At 43.9% G+C, this 16,676-nt stretch overlaps 1 protein-coding gene across 1 annotated transcript in view; it reads right to left on the bottom strand.

Moving 5' to 3' along the window:
- Positions 1-16,676, bottom strand: part of LOC138481050 (sodium/hydrogen exchanger 2-like) — a 1,286,045-nt gene that overhangs the window by 334,814 nt on the left and 934,555 nt on the right. The window contains exon 7 of the mRNA XM_069612916.1: positions 10,727-10,797. Coding sequence (XP_069469017.1) covers positions 10,727-10,797 — 71 coding nt within the window. The remainder of the gene's footprint in view (positions 1-10,726; positions 10,798-16,676) is intronic.

Here is a 16,676-nt window from a genome sequence, read left to right as displayed (position 1 = left end):
TTCCAGGTTTGTCCCCTTCTGCATGCTGTCTCTCTATATACTTTTTATAGTTGAGGTTGCATAATCTCTCCCAGTATACTAAACATTTCTGTTGCAGGTCGAGTACCATTTCCGTGTCTTCCTTAGTATTACTACCCCTTTCCAACACCCTTTCTAGCTCCTTTTCGGCTTCCTGCAACTCAGTCAGGATCCCATTCTGCAGTCCCCTAGACTTGGCTATGGCAATCCCCCTCACCACCACCTTGAAGGCTTCCCAGAGTGTGCCCGCTGTCTTAACACTGCCAGTGTTTATCTCAAAATAACTTATTATTTCCTCTCGCATATCCTCCCTGAATACGTTGTCCTTCAGCGCCTCTGCATGCATGCGCCATGTGGGTATTCTTCCCCTCAGGGGTCGGTATTGCCACACTAACATCAGTGGCGAATGGTCTGAGAGGACCCTTGCTTTGTATTCTGCATGCGTTATTTCAGTCATTTGTTCATGCGTGACAAACACATAGTCTAGTCTAGTATATAGGCCCTGCGGGGCCGCATAGTGTGAATATTGTTTATTCTGTGGATGGCACGTCCTCCATGCATCGTCCAGCCCAAAATCTGCCAAAAATGACTGCAATGCCTTAGCAGCCGGAGTGGGTCTGTCTACCTTATTGTCTGATCTATCCATGTTTGGGTTTAAGACGCAATTAAAATCCCCCCCCCACAGCACAGTCCCTCCCACACTCTCACTGAGTTTACCATACAGGGTTCTGAAGTACGCAGCCGTATCCTGATTCGGGGCATAAGTATTTACTATACATATCTCTCTGTTTTCCACCAGCCCTTTCATAACCACCATCCTACCGTCTGGTTCCGCCGCAAAATGCAACAACTGGAACGGGACATGCAGGGCCACCCATGTAATCACCCCTCTTGCGTAGGCTGAGTATGCTGCCCCAACTACAGTCCCCTTCCACTTCTTCCATATCACTTCCAGTTTTTTCTGCGTTAAATTAGTTTCTTGTAATAAGGCTATGTCCACTTTCTGTCTGCGCAGGTCCATTATAACCTTGTTTCTTTTCAAATAACTGTTGAGCACCCTAACATTCCAAGTAACTATCTTAAGGTCTCCCATGGTTCACATCGCTTTTCCCGGGGTGTAGGCTCATACCCCAACTGTACTTTCTCCCCAACTACAACAAACCACGGCACACAACCCCTTCCCTCCCCCCTGTCCCACCCTACCCCAACCCCAACAGGTGTCCAGCTTCATCCCTGGATCTCAAGCTCCCCCGCGTTTGGTCCTACCTTGGAACACCCAGGCCAGGACCTCAGCAGGGTGTCACTGCACTATCGGTGACCTAACTAAATTCTAAATGGGGGTATAAGAACTAGTTCTGCAAGGCTCCTTATCGAAGCCATAGTCACAGTGCTCACGTATCATATTCTTTTCCAACCTGTTCATGCCAGCCCTTAAGATGCATCAGTTACTATAATCGAGTCCCATAGTCTGAAGCCGCAACACCCACAGGTGCCCCCGTGCACATTACTTATCTCCTCTTTCTCCTTCTCCCATCTGGATGCCCGACTCCTGGGGGCAGCTTTGCATGGCAAGCCACCCTATAGCTTCTTCCGGAGTTTCGAAGAACAAGGTTCTGTTTTTGTGGAACACTTTTATCTTCGCCGGGTAGAGCAACATGTACTTGTGGCCCGCTTCTCGCAGTCTTCTCTTGACAGTCCCAAAGTTCATACGGCTCCGCTGCACCATCAGGGTATAATCCAGGTAGGCAGTTATGTTTGCCGTCCCTCTTTATATTGTTCCACCCTTACAGAAGTGTTCAAGGACTCTTTCTCGGTCCCGATAGTTGATGATCTTAGCGATCACCAGCCTAGGCGGGTTGCCCGGCGGCAGCTTCCTCGTTAGAGCCCTGGGCGCCCTTTCCACCATGGACCCCTGGGACATAACTCCTCCGGTTATCTCCTGCAACAGCATAGATTCTATAAACTCTGTGGGGTTGTGACCCTTTGCTCCCTCCGGCAAGCCGACGATGCGGATATTATTCCTCCGGGCACATCCTTCCGCCTCCTCCGCCCTGTTCTCTAAGTTACCCATGCGCTGCACTAGGGAATGAAGTTCCAATTTGTGAGAAGCACAGTCCGCTGTGTTCGGGCCCACCTCTTTCTCAAGGTTCTCAGTGCGCTCTGCCAATGACCTGACATCTTGCTGGAGAAGATTCACTTCCTCTTGCACCACCCCAACTTTGAGCTCCAGCGCTGTTTTCAATTCGGTCACGGCCAGTTCAAGCTTGTTCTCCCAGGCCACCTCAGGTCAGCGATTGCAGCAAGGACCTCCTGATTCGTGCCCATGACAGCCACACTCCCAGTAGGGGCCCTGTCCTTGCTCTTGGTCCTTCCGGGCCGGGCGGTGTCCTAGCGTATTCGTCTAGCGTAGGTTGCTTGCCCTTCAGTCTCGGAGGTTTGTTGGACATGGCGCTGCAGCTAGATTTCGTAGGCTGGCCCCACCCCTTGTGGTCTTCATTCCCAACGGCGGCAAACTTCTGTTATCGCCTAAGCTCAGGGGGGCATCCCCAGGAGCATCCAGAAACTACCTTTTAGCTGCTGTAATGGCTTGTGCCCTCCCACGTAACCGTGTGGATCCCCTCTCCAACTCAGCTAGCGGCCTCAGAGCTGCGGGTGCGCTGGCTGCATCTCTATGCGATTTATGCCACTCAGCACTCCATGGCGTTATTGCTCCCTGTGCTCACACGGATTGTGCAATCTGCTTCTTCTGCTGTTTAGTTGGGCACGGTCCCAAACGCTGCACTAATCAAGCCTTCCGGCTGGTACTCTGCAATCTTCCGCCATGTACCTCCTCTTGCCCTGCCTGTTATTGTCCACGGGTTGCTGTGCATCTAAGAGGATGCCCTGTGATTCATGCCTGATTCGCCAGCGGGTAACTGCTGCAGTTTGAGGTTCTTGATCTCGGGTGTCAGGCCATCCTATGGTCCCCGCAGCATCCCTCTTCATCCAGGGTCTACCGCCTGCAGGGCATGTTAACTGGCCAGTGTGCTCTTCTCTCCGCAATGGAGTGGGGGAGCGTGCACTTTATTGCAATGCCGCCAGCGCTGCCCGAGCCAGGGGGCACTAACAGCTCACAGACCCATCCGGCCTCCTCCTTGACCCGTCCGAGGCAGTCTGCAGTGGCCTGCCGGTCTGCTCTCTCCCTCCTTCTATGTTTGTGAGGGCAGTATAAGGATGCTAGCAACGTTTCTGCATATAGTTCTGTGCAGTTTTTTTTGTGACAATGATTGTGGAGGGGGATATTGTGAAGTAGAATGCTGTTTGGTTCCCACTCAGAGCATTACACTTGTGTAGCCCTGATGTTCGTAGCGTATCGTAGCACACCCAGGGCGCTTCACACCTCACCTTTGGGCCGCCACCGAACATCCGCATCTGCAGACTGAGGGGTTACTATGCTCCCCAGCGACTCCAACGCAAGGCCAGCGTTCGCTGCTCGACTTCCCTGACCTCAGGGGGACCACACTAGCTACCAGGTCACTGTTGGAGCTTACACTGAGCGAAAATCCCTGCCACACAGCGGCCTTCCTGCCGTAACAGGGTATCAGCCATTTGGATCCATCTCATTCATACTCCTCATCAGACTTTGCCACCCATTGGGAGCCAGCTAAAAAATGTCAAAAGCTGTCAGGGGTGCATCGCGGCAAGCAAAGTCATTTTGGGAGCCTCTGTTCTGGGCTTCTTGCCTTCTTGCTCCGGCGCTTCTTCGCAGCGTGTATGGGACGTTTCGGTTATTTAGTTGCGAGGTCCGCCTCGCCTGCCAGCCCAGGCGGGTCCTAGCGCCAGCCGCCCACCGTCTCAGACTGTCTTCCGGGGCCCGTACTGGGCAAATGGAGCCAACGGAAATGCGTCGAGGTCATCTCAAAGGCGCACAGATTAGCGTATTAGCGTATTGCATTCCATTTGGATGAAATGAATTGCCTTTTACTGCCGAGCGACTTGCCCTGCCCCTTTTAACCGCAACTGACCATAAAAAAACAGGCTGCATGCATTTGTGCGTGTGCATTGCAGAGTGCTTGTCGAGTGCAACTAAGCAGTTACGCCAGTGGGCCGGTGAGTGTTCCAGCCATCTGTATTGGCTTAAATCTGTCACTGTGCCCCAAAGCTATTATACCCCTGCACTATGTAGCGATTCGACTCCGCCCAGGGTGCATTGTCTAAGCAAGCATTATCCTCCATGACTGGTGTTTACTCCTTAAAGACAGCCATGCCGCCTCTAAATGAAATGAGTAAACTGTTGAATCAAGTGAAGACTAAATGTGCAAGGGTTCTCACCCCTGTGAGTGCACCACAGCAAGTGGTGACATCTTTGTGGCTCGTTCCCACTCACTAACAGCTGACAGAGGTTTTTGTAGCATCGAGCACATTGCAAAGGCACCCGCTAGGTGACTGGTGGATGGCCTCAGGTCTAAATTAACATCTCACAGTGGAAATACAGATTCTGGTATGGAATTGCCGCCAATCAATCTTCCAGAATTACCGTATTTGATTATGGCAGCAGAGTTGCCTTCTCTAGAAACGTGTCCAATGCACATAGTAACACAAAGTAAAGCCCAATCAATGGAAGGGCCGCCCGCTGTGCCAACTGGTGAGATAATGATTCCCACTGTGATCCAACTGAACTTGATATTGGCGCAAATTCACACAGGTGCAAATCCCTTGTCCAATCCTACTCAGCATGTTATCAATAAAAGTCCTGACGAACATGCTGGCAATATTGCAAATCATCCTTCTGTTACACCTACGGTTATAGCTGAGACAGCTGACTGCCAGAATATTTCAATATGCACTGCAGTAGAGATCTTTGATTCCCAGACGTATCTGGTGCATTCGTCCTGACCTGCCTCCCCATCAGTTTTTTCCCAATCTCCAATCATATTTCCCAATTCTGCACACAATTCTATGTCCCAATCAATTTCATTCCCTATTACCACACCGCAGAGAGAGACTCTTTCCAAACCTGAGACTTTGCCGCTTGTGGAGCTGACATTGGGTGCTATGAATAAGGGGTTAATGTCCTTAGCTACACTATATGAAGCCTTGGATACAAAGATTAATAAACAAACAAACTTATTATCAGAATTTCTAGTGAAATTTACAAATGGTGTAAAGATTGTCTCTCCCAGAATTATGTCTGAGGGGGCAATCCAATCATTTCTGTATCAAGTCAACTGTCACCAAATGGGACTGCTCCCATTGTCTTGCAAAATCCTAACAACTCTGTTATGCCATATGATTCTGTCACTGAAGCCCAAGACGTTCTTACCTAAGATCTTGTCCCGCCCATCAATCTAATACTAAGCAGGTGTTCACAATTTTCTCCCGTCATAAAACAGCTACCAAGTCTGTTAACATGCCAAAAAAATCCCAAAATATGAAGCCACAATTTGGCTCTGCACAGTCAGGCTCGCACAAATGTATACAGTCTTTGTCCATGCCTACAAATCAAATCTTAAGAGCAAAAAATGCCATAACTAGAAAGTATGCTAACAGAGCAAGCCAAATAAGATTCTCAAAAATGCTTTACATCTGTGTCCCGTGAACCTGCAACTACAGATGTAATGCATTATGAGCCCCTGGATGATTTGCTTCATGAGGCAGAACCTTTGAATAGTACAACATGTGGAAACATGGAGGTTCCCTCTGAAACTCGCTCACCATCCTTGAGTCTGCCTACCTTGAATGTGGCGTGTACCTTAAAGTCAGCTCCACTCAAAGTCCCTGAATTCCTCACATTGGAACAGAGGGGAAACAAAATTGCTAAATCCATCACTATGTTCTCTGCTCTGCCCAAATCTCAAATCAATGTTTTAAAAATCATCCCATGAGCCTTCAGAAGAAACATGGCCTTCCTCAAGTCGTAATGTTATAGCTAACCACGTAATGACAAATCGCAATTCACACACTTTAACAGGCAGCCAATCGAAGACCTCACATGCTGTGATAGATTGCCATCATCTGATTCTTCAATGTAGAGGTTGGTCCTATCTGGTATACGATTTGAATAGAACCAGTATATATTAAACATCTTTAGTGATGTGAAGATCTTGGAGGACTTATGTTCCTCCGATGTAGCCCAAGTGGGATTCCTCCACGATTACGATCTCAATGCTGTCAGACTTTGGATTAAGCCTGGCATACTTTTAAATACCATATGGCAGGCGAGATCTGAGCTATATCGGATGGGCTTCACTCTGACTCAAGATCAGTTGCTTCAAAAACCTAACATGCGTGGCAAACCCGGCCTTAGTGGTAATTCAAACAGCAAGGATAACTCTAACTCGTACTTAAAAGTCACTTTCTCCAGGGGCACCTTTGGTTCGATTAGACAAGTGGAAACTATACATAGGTTAAGATCTATAACCTCGACTCAGGGGCCAGTTAACAATTAACAACTCATGCCCACGCAGCAGAGAACTTGCAAGTCAGCTCGCTGAAACACTAGGGGATTTAAACATCGTTTAACCTCAGTAAATAACCCCCTGAATGAGTTTGACATTGTATTGTTGCAAGAAATCTGGTTAGCAGAACCCGAGCATGGGATGGCTATGGTTTTTCGTTGTTGCCTGCTAAAGGCTTTGCCAAAGGCAGACTGACAGCAGGTCTTTTGGTCGCAGTGAAAGCAGGTCAGGACTATCTCTAGAGCTGTGGGCTACTTCAAACATGTCTGCCCAATTAATCAAGATAAAAACGGCTACTGCAGTATTGGCCATTGTGAACCTGTATTAGAATCACGCTGGTATTATGGCGAAAACTTTCCTTCGAGACATAGAGCACACATTAGACTTAATCACCAATGACTCATCTGTTAGCCATGTTTTACTGGCGGGTGATTTGAATCTTCATTATTTATCCATGAAGCTGCACAAAACCAATGTATTATGATCAATGGAGCCGTTGAGGGAGACACGCCCACACAAAGCACATGGAAAAGAGGAGGCCAAACAGCCATTATAGATTATATTTTTGTGCACAGAGATATGTTTGTCATGACTCAGAACTTTCAGGTTACTGCTCAAACACATAGTGACCACAAATTATTATCACTCACTTGGACTTGGTCCTATCACTTAGTTCAATCGCACTACTACAAATCAACACTTGAGCTCTCTCGTTTAAGGAATAGGTTTAGACGGTCTTCAGAGTCACTGTCTCACCTTGGTAGGTGAGTACAGGGCCATCACTAGCACTTGAACTCTGAAGTGATCAAGTCAGAGGGTTTATATGTGACTGCCTTGAATCTATTTAGATTGCAGCCATCCACTCATCACAAACCAACCTTCGAACATAAACATGTTTATGTGTTTATGATTCTGAGTTAAATAAGAGAAAGATTCAATTATGCAAAGATATAAGAAATCTAACTGGCCTGCCTTTAGACTATAAATCATCTAGAGTGCGAACACAGAAGATGCAATACAGAAATTGTCCCAAATCCCAGAAAAGCCATTATCATGCAAAAAGATGCTGAATTAATGCTAGATGCTTTGGATTCCAAAAACACTGGCCAAATGTGGGGAATTTTAAATTGAGCAAACCATGACACACAGATTCCATTTCAGATTAATTATGTGCAAGAAGATGTTTTGGTCCAATATTATCAAAAATAAAATGCCCAGCTACCAACTATCCAAGGTGAGATAATACAGAAGTGGTCAATAAGTAATGATATGCAAATTGATAGAGATGATATTATATACCAAATTAAGTACCTCCAGAGCTCCAGGTCCAGATGGGTTTATGAACATTATGCCAAAACCTCACCCTGAACACTGGGCGAATATTCTTTTCAACATCTTCTCCAATGTAATAATTCAAAAACAGATTCCTCTGACTTGGAAAAAGTCAATAATAATTCCTATCTTTAAAAAAGGTGACCTTAAGCATCCAGAAAAACTATCGGCCATTTGCGCTGCTAGATATACCAGGGAAGATATTTGCACAGTTGATCCTGAGAAATTTCAATCAGTGGATGACAGCTGTGCACTTGCTTGATCATTTCCAAGCAGGCTTTGTCCCAAGACTAGCACAGCTGTTAACTTATTGGCTATTTTTGCGGTTAAAAAGCATGAACAGCAAGCCAAACAACCTGTATACTTGGTGTTTGTTGACTTTAAAACAGCTTTTGACTCAGTGTTGAGAGTACCTTTACTGGGCAAGCTGGCAAAGGCAGCATGCCCTTCCCATATACCCGCATCTGTCTCACAGCTACACTGAAGCACATTGGTTAAAATTCGATTGTCCTTGGATGGAAGATTATCTGAACCTCTTTCCACCTACAGAGCTCTCAAACAGGGCTGTATCTTGGTGTCTGCCCTGTTCAACGTCTTCATCACAGATATTGGTCTCCATCTAACAAAGACTGTCAGACTCGCCGAAACTCGGCTTGCGCCCAGTACACTGGCTCTTATATGCGGACGATGTTGTTCTCTTCTCCAAAACGAAAAAAGGTTTACAGAACCTCTTAACATCACTTGAACAATATGCTACCAAAATCATTTAACAATCAATTTTGAGAAAACCAAGGTCATGATCTGCGCCACTAAACTTCAGATCAAGAGGTGCTCTTATATATGGCACCTGTATGGTTCACGTTTGGAGGTAGTTAGTGAATATCGTTACCTAGGTCTTAATACCAATAATCATCCCTCAGTCCGAGTTTTACACAAAAAATATGGCAAATTCTCAATTAACCCCCTCACCAAATTTTATAAACAAAAAGTGGTGCCCGTTATTACTTATGGCGCTGAGACCAGGGCTTGGAAGAATTCCGCCTTTTGGACTGGTCTGGAGGGTCGATTCTGGAAGTAAGTGCTCTCTCAGCAAGCTAGTTAACCAATGAGTACTGTAAGAAATGAACTTGGTTTGCTCTCACTCGGTATAACATGCATTTGCAAAATGTGCATCTTTTATAGGAAATGCATACTGGCCTCTGATATAGACTCCTTGTTATTCCCTGTCGCCACCTATTTAAATTCCACCATCGATAATTCCATGGGAATTTGGAAAAACAAATTGTCGAAATAATGTCAGCTGTGGATATTTTTGTTGCACTCTTAACAACTAATCAGGATCGTGCAAAGAAGAAATTGTGGCTTTACGACTGGATTTTGACACATCAACAAAGCATTTCCTACCAATATTCCAAGGGTGGAAACATTAAGATCAAGAGACTTAATAATTCAGAACCATATCTCCTGGAGTTCCGAGTCATATATACAGAAATCTGTTTCTTCGCTTTCGGTTGAATTTATGGCCCACAAGGGATGTGCTGGGCAAGTGGATGCAGGTTGCCTGAGCAGAAATATTGTGTTGATTTTGTAATAATCCAACAGAACTTGAAACACTCTTGCATCTCCTTGTGCACTGCTGACATCTGCTATCAATGAGGAAACTGTTTATGCAGCATCTATTTCATGATTATAAAGATCTAAATTGTGACATGTTATGGCACAAGGTATTTAATGGTGAGCGCATTTCTGTTAGCATTGCCGCAATGTAGTTTTTATTATCTTAATTTATGTATTTTTATTTTGACACTTGTAAAGTGCACCGAACCCTGAGGCATCGATGCACTGCTTCTTGACAGTAAAGCAAAAAAAAGTCCACGCATTATGGTTAATAAGGTTAAAGTTTTCTGTTTAGAGTCATGCATACAGTTAGAGTTAGTATGATAGCGAGTTACTTTAACAATTGTTACATGAAAAGCAAAGTTTTTAAGCTTTTACGGAAGGACCAAAAGGAAGATTCTGATGTTAATGAGGATGGCAGAGCGTTCCAGTGTTTGGCAGCTACCACTGGGAAGCTACTGGCCCCTGCTTTCTATAGTTTGAATCTAGGAATGATGAGTAAATGGGAGTAAGTTGAGCGCGTGGGTCTTTTGGATTGGTTTTTGGAAAATGTGTTGCATAAGCACTTGGGGGCTGAACTGGAAAGACATTTGAGTGTCAACGAGAGGGTTTTGAATAAGATTCGATCTTGGACCGCTAAACAGTGGGCGTTCCTTCTCATCATGGTAATGTATATATTTTTAGGGATGTTAAGGGCTGCTCCTAGCGCATAGTTTTGAATCACATGCAGTTTTTTAAATTGTGGCTGTTGGTACCTGCATAAAGGGTATTGCAGTAGTCTAATCTAGATAACATAAGAGCTCCAGCCAGCGTAATATATCTGTCGGATTACAGGAAGGGTCTACAGGCATTGATCAGCTTTGAGGTGTAAACTGCTGCTGATGCCGTGGTGTTGACATGTTGAAACTGAAATCAGATAAATGAACCTTAGAGTGCTCAGAATGTAATTCTAATTGATGACATACTCTAACTTGTAAAAGAGTTGCTAATATGAGGACATGCCTCTTTTTATTTCTGAGGTACCAGGATACCAGACAACCTGTTGCTCAATCTTGCCCTCGAGCCTAGAACCCTGAAATCAGTTACGTACTTCCATAGTTTTTAAAATGTCTTCGAATTCAATTATTACAAAGTCTTTTATGATAAGTATATCATCATAATTGCATTTGGTTGTTTTTTATATAGTTTTATGTCATTTGCATTGTCATTTTAAATTATTATCACAAGATATTATCGTTTTGTAACATGTATTTGAATTATTAAAAGGTTGATAATTCAACCATAACAATAACAAAATATTTTTAAACTTAGAAAATTCTTACTTGTCTTTCCAGTAGTATTGTCCCCAGTGCCCACAGACATCTTCAATGCCAGCCAGTAAGTGATCCAAAACCTAAAATTGAAAGCAGAAAATTGTAAATCCTAGGTAACCCATCTGATGCAAGTCAGGTAATAGTGTCTAACGTAAAATCAAATGCCTGTGAAAACTATCCATTTGACAGGCTACCACCATTGTGTATTTCTCTGCCTAACAGTAAGGATCCAAAGAACGAAAGTTCGTGTTCAGTTTAAGTATCACCCAGGCCGCCTCTAATGTCCAAACGTTTACTGTTGATTGTGGGCTCAGCTTCAAAATGAAAGCATAAAGAGCTCATTGTCAACCAGTTACAATTACCCTGAATTATGGGATCATCAGGTTCTGCAACCCCCAGAGTTACCTCAATTTGAATATTTTCCCTATGTATCAAGGGGGATTCATGGAGAATTGACATTGGGTTGATTTAATGACCTTAGGCACCTCTTTGGTTGATGCCCCATTTGAATTACTAAACACTACCTCTAGCTCCATATGACACTGGCCATTTCTTGATATCAATAAGAACAAATCCTAACATAGCAGTTGTTAGGGCCATTGATCACTATTTACGCCGGCTGTGTGATTATTCCCCTGGGTAGTTGGGCATGGCTACTATGCCTGCTTAAAAGGAGACTCTCAGAGACCCTTTTATTGATGATAGTGTGCATCGGTACACTTTTGGTGACTCACATGGTGCTCTGAAATTGGCGTACTGCGAATATGTAACTGCACAATAAAAAAGAGTGATCACTGAAGTGACTCTGTCATATTGACCTTGCTAGAAATATCCCAAATTGCTGATAGGACAGAATGAAACTAACGAATGTCATGTGCCATGATAACATTATGATAGTAATTTTAAAAAGGCAAAGTCATTTTGCAAGTTGTCTTGTGTACTGCCCGTTGGACACTTTTCTGGCATTGCAACATTCTCATGAACAATTTATTAGAAGACATACCAGATATTGTTCAAAACATCCACACCAAAATACTTGAACATTGGCACACTCAAGAAGCTTCACACACTGACAACACAATTGACAGCATAGCCGGTGTGTACTGGGGAAGATCCAACACAAAGGTTTTAGTTCTGCATAGATATGCTGTACCTTCCCGAAATGACCACGGACTCCTCTATCCTTTGGAATGAAAGTGTGAGGCACTTTTGGAGGTAGCCGCTGCCTGTGTGGGGCTGAGTGTGTGCTTAATGTACAGTTTGTGTATTACCTTTTGCTGGGAGTAGTGTTTAGGAGGCAAGAGCACAGCCTATGCATGTGTGTGGTTAATGTAGGGGTATAGTGAGGTGAATGAATGAATGTATGATGTTGATTTATATTTCTTCATTTATTTTTTATGTTATTTATATTGCATATAACTTATTAGTACCGGGCAGTTTTTACTGCATCTGGGCGAAGGTGGAACCTTATAAGCAATAATTGATGGTGATAAACGTAGCAATGGATATTAAAAATTCAGTAAGAAATGAGGCAGGTTCTCAAGTTTTTACAACACATTTCCAGAGTTCAAAAAAGCGAAGACGAAGAGGGAAATTATTCCATAGCCACGGGCACAGCACTGAGAACGACCTGTCTCCTCTACTGGTACATTGTCAAACGGGGATGTTCAGTAAGTGTAAATGTGAAGATCATAGAAGCCATACAGCTTAGTCGGGATGAATTTTCAGAGAAAAATAATGTATAGCCAGGCCATGAATGCACTTGACAACCAAGCACAGTATCTTGAATGTGATACAATGGTGTATCACAATGCAAGTTACGCCTGCCTATAAAAAAATTATGAATCCCTCGGAAGTTTAAATATGATCTGGACAGCCAGAGTTTCGGTGGTTTGAAGGTGGTGTACCTCTGGCATTGCTACATATAGGGCATTAGCATATTCGTGATGGGATTTAGACAATGCACTGACCACTGCCATATGACCAGACTATGGACATATGGAAGGACGTGCCTCAGCAACCAATGGAAAAAAAAGATCTTAGAGTTTCGTTAGTCTCTGTATTTAATATCATTTTAGAATCCCAAATAACAACAAGGTTTCTGCACTTATATGAAAATGTAATGGGAGGTCTGAATAGCAGTGAGGCAGTGATTGTCTAAAAGGGTCCTATTACACATGTTTAGGTCCAATGAGCATAATTTTGATTTTAGGGATATATAGTTGGACATTGTTGTTAGTTATCCAACCATGATTTCATTTGTACAAAGCACAAATGATTTTGGGTGAAAGTCTCCATGGGGCTAGAGACCTTGCTAAATAATTGTGTATCATCCGTACTCGAAAAACTGGAAGCTAAAATTGTGGATGATGGGGATCAAAGGTAGACAGAAATGTTGAACAAAAGGGGTGAGAGAGAGGAGCCCTCAGGCATCCTGCATGGAATGGGAGAGGAGGCGGAAATGTATGGACCCAACTTTACTTCCTTTGAACTCCTAGAAAGAAAGCTCCAAAACCATTCCAATGAGTTTCCATGAACCGGGCAAAATCATAAAATCATGAGAGCAGCATAGGGTGGTCCACTGTGTCAAATGCAGTGGACAAGTCCATTATGACCAGCAAGGACAAATACTCCTCGTTAGAATAATGCAAAAGGTAATCCCAGGCAGGGACCAAAGCGGTTGCTGGGCCATTTCTGAGACGAAATTCAGACTGAAGAAGGTCTCAAATCTGATTATTCTGTAAAACGTTCATCAGTTGTTGTGTTACAACCTTCTCAAGGCTCTTGTCCATCCAAGGGAGGCCAGCTATTAGTCGATAATTGCCTAGCATAGCTGGATCAAGTAAGGTTCTTTTTAGTAGATGAGTTATTAGGGCAGTTTTTAGGCTTTGGGGAATAATCTCCTGACAGAGGGATGAATTGACACACTTGGTAATGGTTTAGTCAAAGCCAAAGCTTTCACTGGTGCTACTAAAGCAGGCAACATATCAAAGCAAGAACGGGTGGGTTTAAGCTTGTTAAGCAAGGAGGACATTATTACTCTGAGACATCCGTGAAAGCAAATAATTGTCTAGGTTAAGGTACAGCCTGAGGCTCCCGGTTTGACTCGGTTATTTTTGCAGGTTTTTAGGCTTTCATGGATCTTATGAATCTTAGCGATAAAGAATTAATTAACATTGTTGGATAGCTGGTCTAAGGATTCCAATTTCTCACAAATACATGGGGGATTGTGTACGAAGGTGGTTTTTGCCTTCCTAGTGGCTTTTCTGAATGTAAGTAGTGCTTCTCCGACTTGAATAAGGTGAGAATTTGCCCTTGAATTTACGTCCTCGAGGAAGGGGATGAAGTGAGTGCATGATTTGTGTGATGCATATTGTGAGATGACAGAGAGGCATGTGGAGGGTGAGGGTGCTAGAGTAGAAAACTGCGTGTGTGTGTGTGTGTGTGTGTGTGTGATAGTGTAGGGGTTTGAGAGTTATATGTTAGAGATTAAAGATACCTTGCGTAACATGGCTTGCGTCACTTTGCCCTAAGCACCAGTATTGGATCAGTGTTTGCATGCACTCATCGCAGCAAATGATCACATCTTAAAATGACATTGCGAATAACGACACATATTGTCAAAACAACTTTAATTAATGCATGTCAGGAATTTCTGTGTGCCGTGGTTTGCGTTATCATGCTTACCAGGATGAGGTCCATCACAGAGTTATATTAAAATGTAGGTATTATAGATTACTTTTAGTCTGATCCCACATGCTCATTAGAACTTGGATCATGGATAGTGGACCAGAAGGAGGGGTTCTACTAATGTCATGGTGTTTCATCCCAGAGGGGAGCAGCTGTCACTCATTGGTCTTGAATAAACTCTTATCTGCTCATTGTAGCCCAGTTGTGACTTTTCGTTTCACTCGTGTGTCCCTGGATCCCTGCAGTGGATGGTGGCCACACTGAACCTACAAACTGCTTTCACCGCAGTGCAGTCAACACTTCTTCAGTTCTCGGCTACACTATGCATCACTGGGCTATATGTTGGTGTGAGCACCATGTTTCACTGATCAGCCTGCCGTCCCCTTCTCCCATTTTGGCATGTTGCCTAGCCTCACAGCACCCCCATGCACCACACCATACTCCTGCTTCCGGGCCCACGGTGTGCATTGCCTAGCAACCAGGGATGCCACCTCAGCTGCATTGTCTGTATTTGTATTTGTTTTATTTGTATAGCGCACCAGGCCCAAGGGCATCCGGGCGCATATCCTGGCACAAAACATTGGTACAACAATTGTACAAACAGTGACAGTTACAATGTGATAACGTGATGACTAGTAGAGGCACTGGATACACAAAACATAGTGTGCATGTTATACAATATAGAAACCTAACAAAAAAAGGTGAGCACTATATATACAGTAGCATTATAATTACAATACATAATATGATATGCATCATTATCTACAGTTAGCATATAGAATTTGCTTACAAACTCTGGACAGATAGCGAACTGAGGTCCTGAGGTGGAAGTGGTGAAGGAGTTTAGTCTTGTGCAGTAGATAACCAAAGTTTGTTTTTTTGTTTGAATAAGGACAGGGAGTATTCGGATTTGATGGTTAATGGAATCGAGTTCCATAGTTTGGCAGCAAGGACTGGGAAGTTTGTGCCACCTGCTTTCTGCAGTTTGTATCTAGGGATGGACAAGCAGTGTGCTTGGGCTGATCTGAGTAGTTGTGTAGGGGAGTATTGAGAGAAATGGGAGGCTAGGTCTATGGGGGCCTGATTGTTCAGACATTTGTGTGTGAGGGTAAGAGCTTTCAAAGATATTCTTTGCGATACTGTGAGCCAGTGTAAACTTCTCCTTGTTTCAGAGATGTGTGTGGATCCGGCGATGTTGAGGGCGACTCGGAAGGCGTTATTTTGGGTAACCTGGAGTTATTTAGGTTGCGTTGGTTGGTCCCTAAATACAAGGCATTGCAGTAGTCTAGTTTTGACATAACCAATGTTCTAGCCAGCTTAATGCAGTTCTGTGTGGTTAGGAAGGGGCGGCATGATGTAATAAGCTTACATGTGTAAGCAAAGGCAGAGACAACAGCATTAGTTTGTCTATTGAGGGATAGCGTGGAGTCAAGGTAGATTCCTAATCTTTTGGTGTCAGAGTAGACTTTAATGATGTTGCTGTCGATATTGCAGGTTTTGAATGAAGGTTCAAGTCTGTTCAATCGATGTTGGGAGCCCAGGATGATGACCTCTGTCTTGTCATCGTTAAGACAGAGCTCATGCTGGGCCATCCAGGCTTGAATGACTTGATAGATATTGTTCAAGGCTTTTGAGTCCACTATGTAATCCCCTGTGACGGGAATGAGTATCTGGGTGTCATCAGCGTAGTTGGTATAGGTGACACCCAGATAATCAAGTACATCGAACAGAGGTTTAGTGAATACATTATAGAGCATTGGTGAGATACAGTAGGCGAGAATACCCTCATGTGTCTGTTGTCCAGGAAGGAACTGATCCATTTGGTGGCTTTCTCAGAGAAGTGGGAAGCTGATTTCAGGTGCCGACAGAGGATTTAATGGTTGACCAAATCAAAAGCTGCCGATAAGTCGAGGAGTAATAATAAGGCATTTTGCCATTGTCTTTTAGGTCCTCAATTTGAGTTTCGAGATCTAATAGGGCTGTTTCCATCCCGTGCTTAGGTCAAAAACCAGATTGTCTTGTGCCGAGTAAATAGTTGGTTTCCAGATACTGCTGAATCTGTATATACGCTGCTCTATCCAAGATTTTCAGTAAGAATGGGACCATTGTGATAGGCCTATAATTGGTGGGTATACTAGGGTCTAAAGTAGGTTTTTTTTAGCAACGGGATGGCCCATGCATCCTTGAGATTGTCAGGGACAATGCCCGAGTGAAATCAGGAATTGATGAAGGCGGTGATGAACGGGGCAAGTTCATGCGCAGATTCCTT

This window comes from Ambystoma mexicanum, chromosome 5p (assembly GCF_040938575.1).
Source record: "Ambystoma mexicanum isolate Mex_15411 chromosome 5p, UKY_AmexF1_1, whole genome shotgun sequence".
Classification (NCBI taxonomy): Eukaryota; Metazoa; Chordata; class Amphibia; order Caudata; family Ambystomatidae; genus Ambystoma; species Ambystoma mexicanum.
Note: the sequence above shows the minus strand (reverse complement) of the source record. Positions and strands in the feature narration are given on the sequence as shown.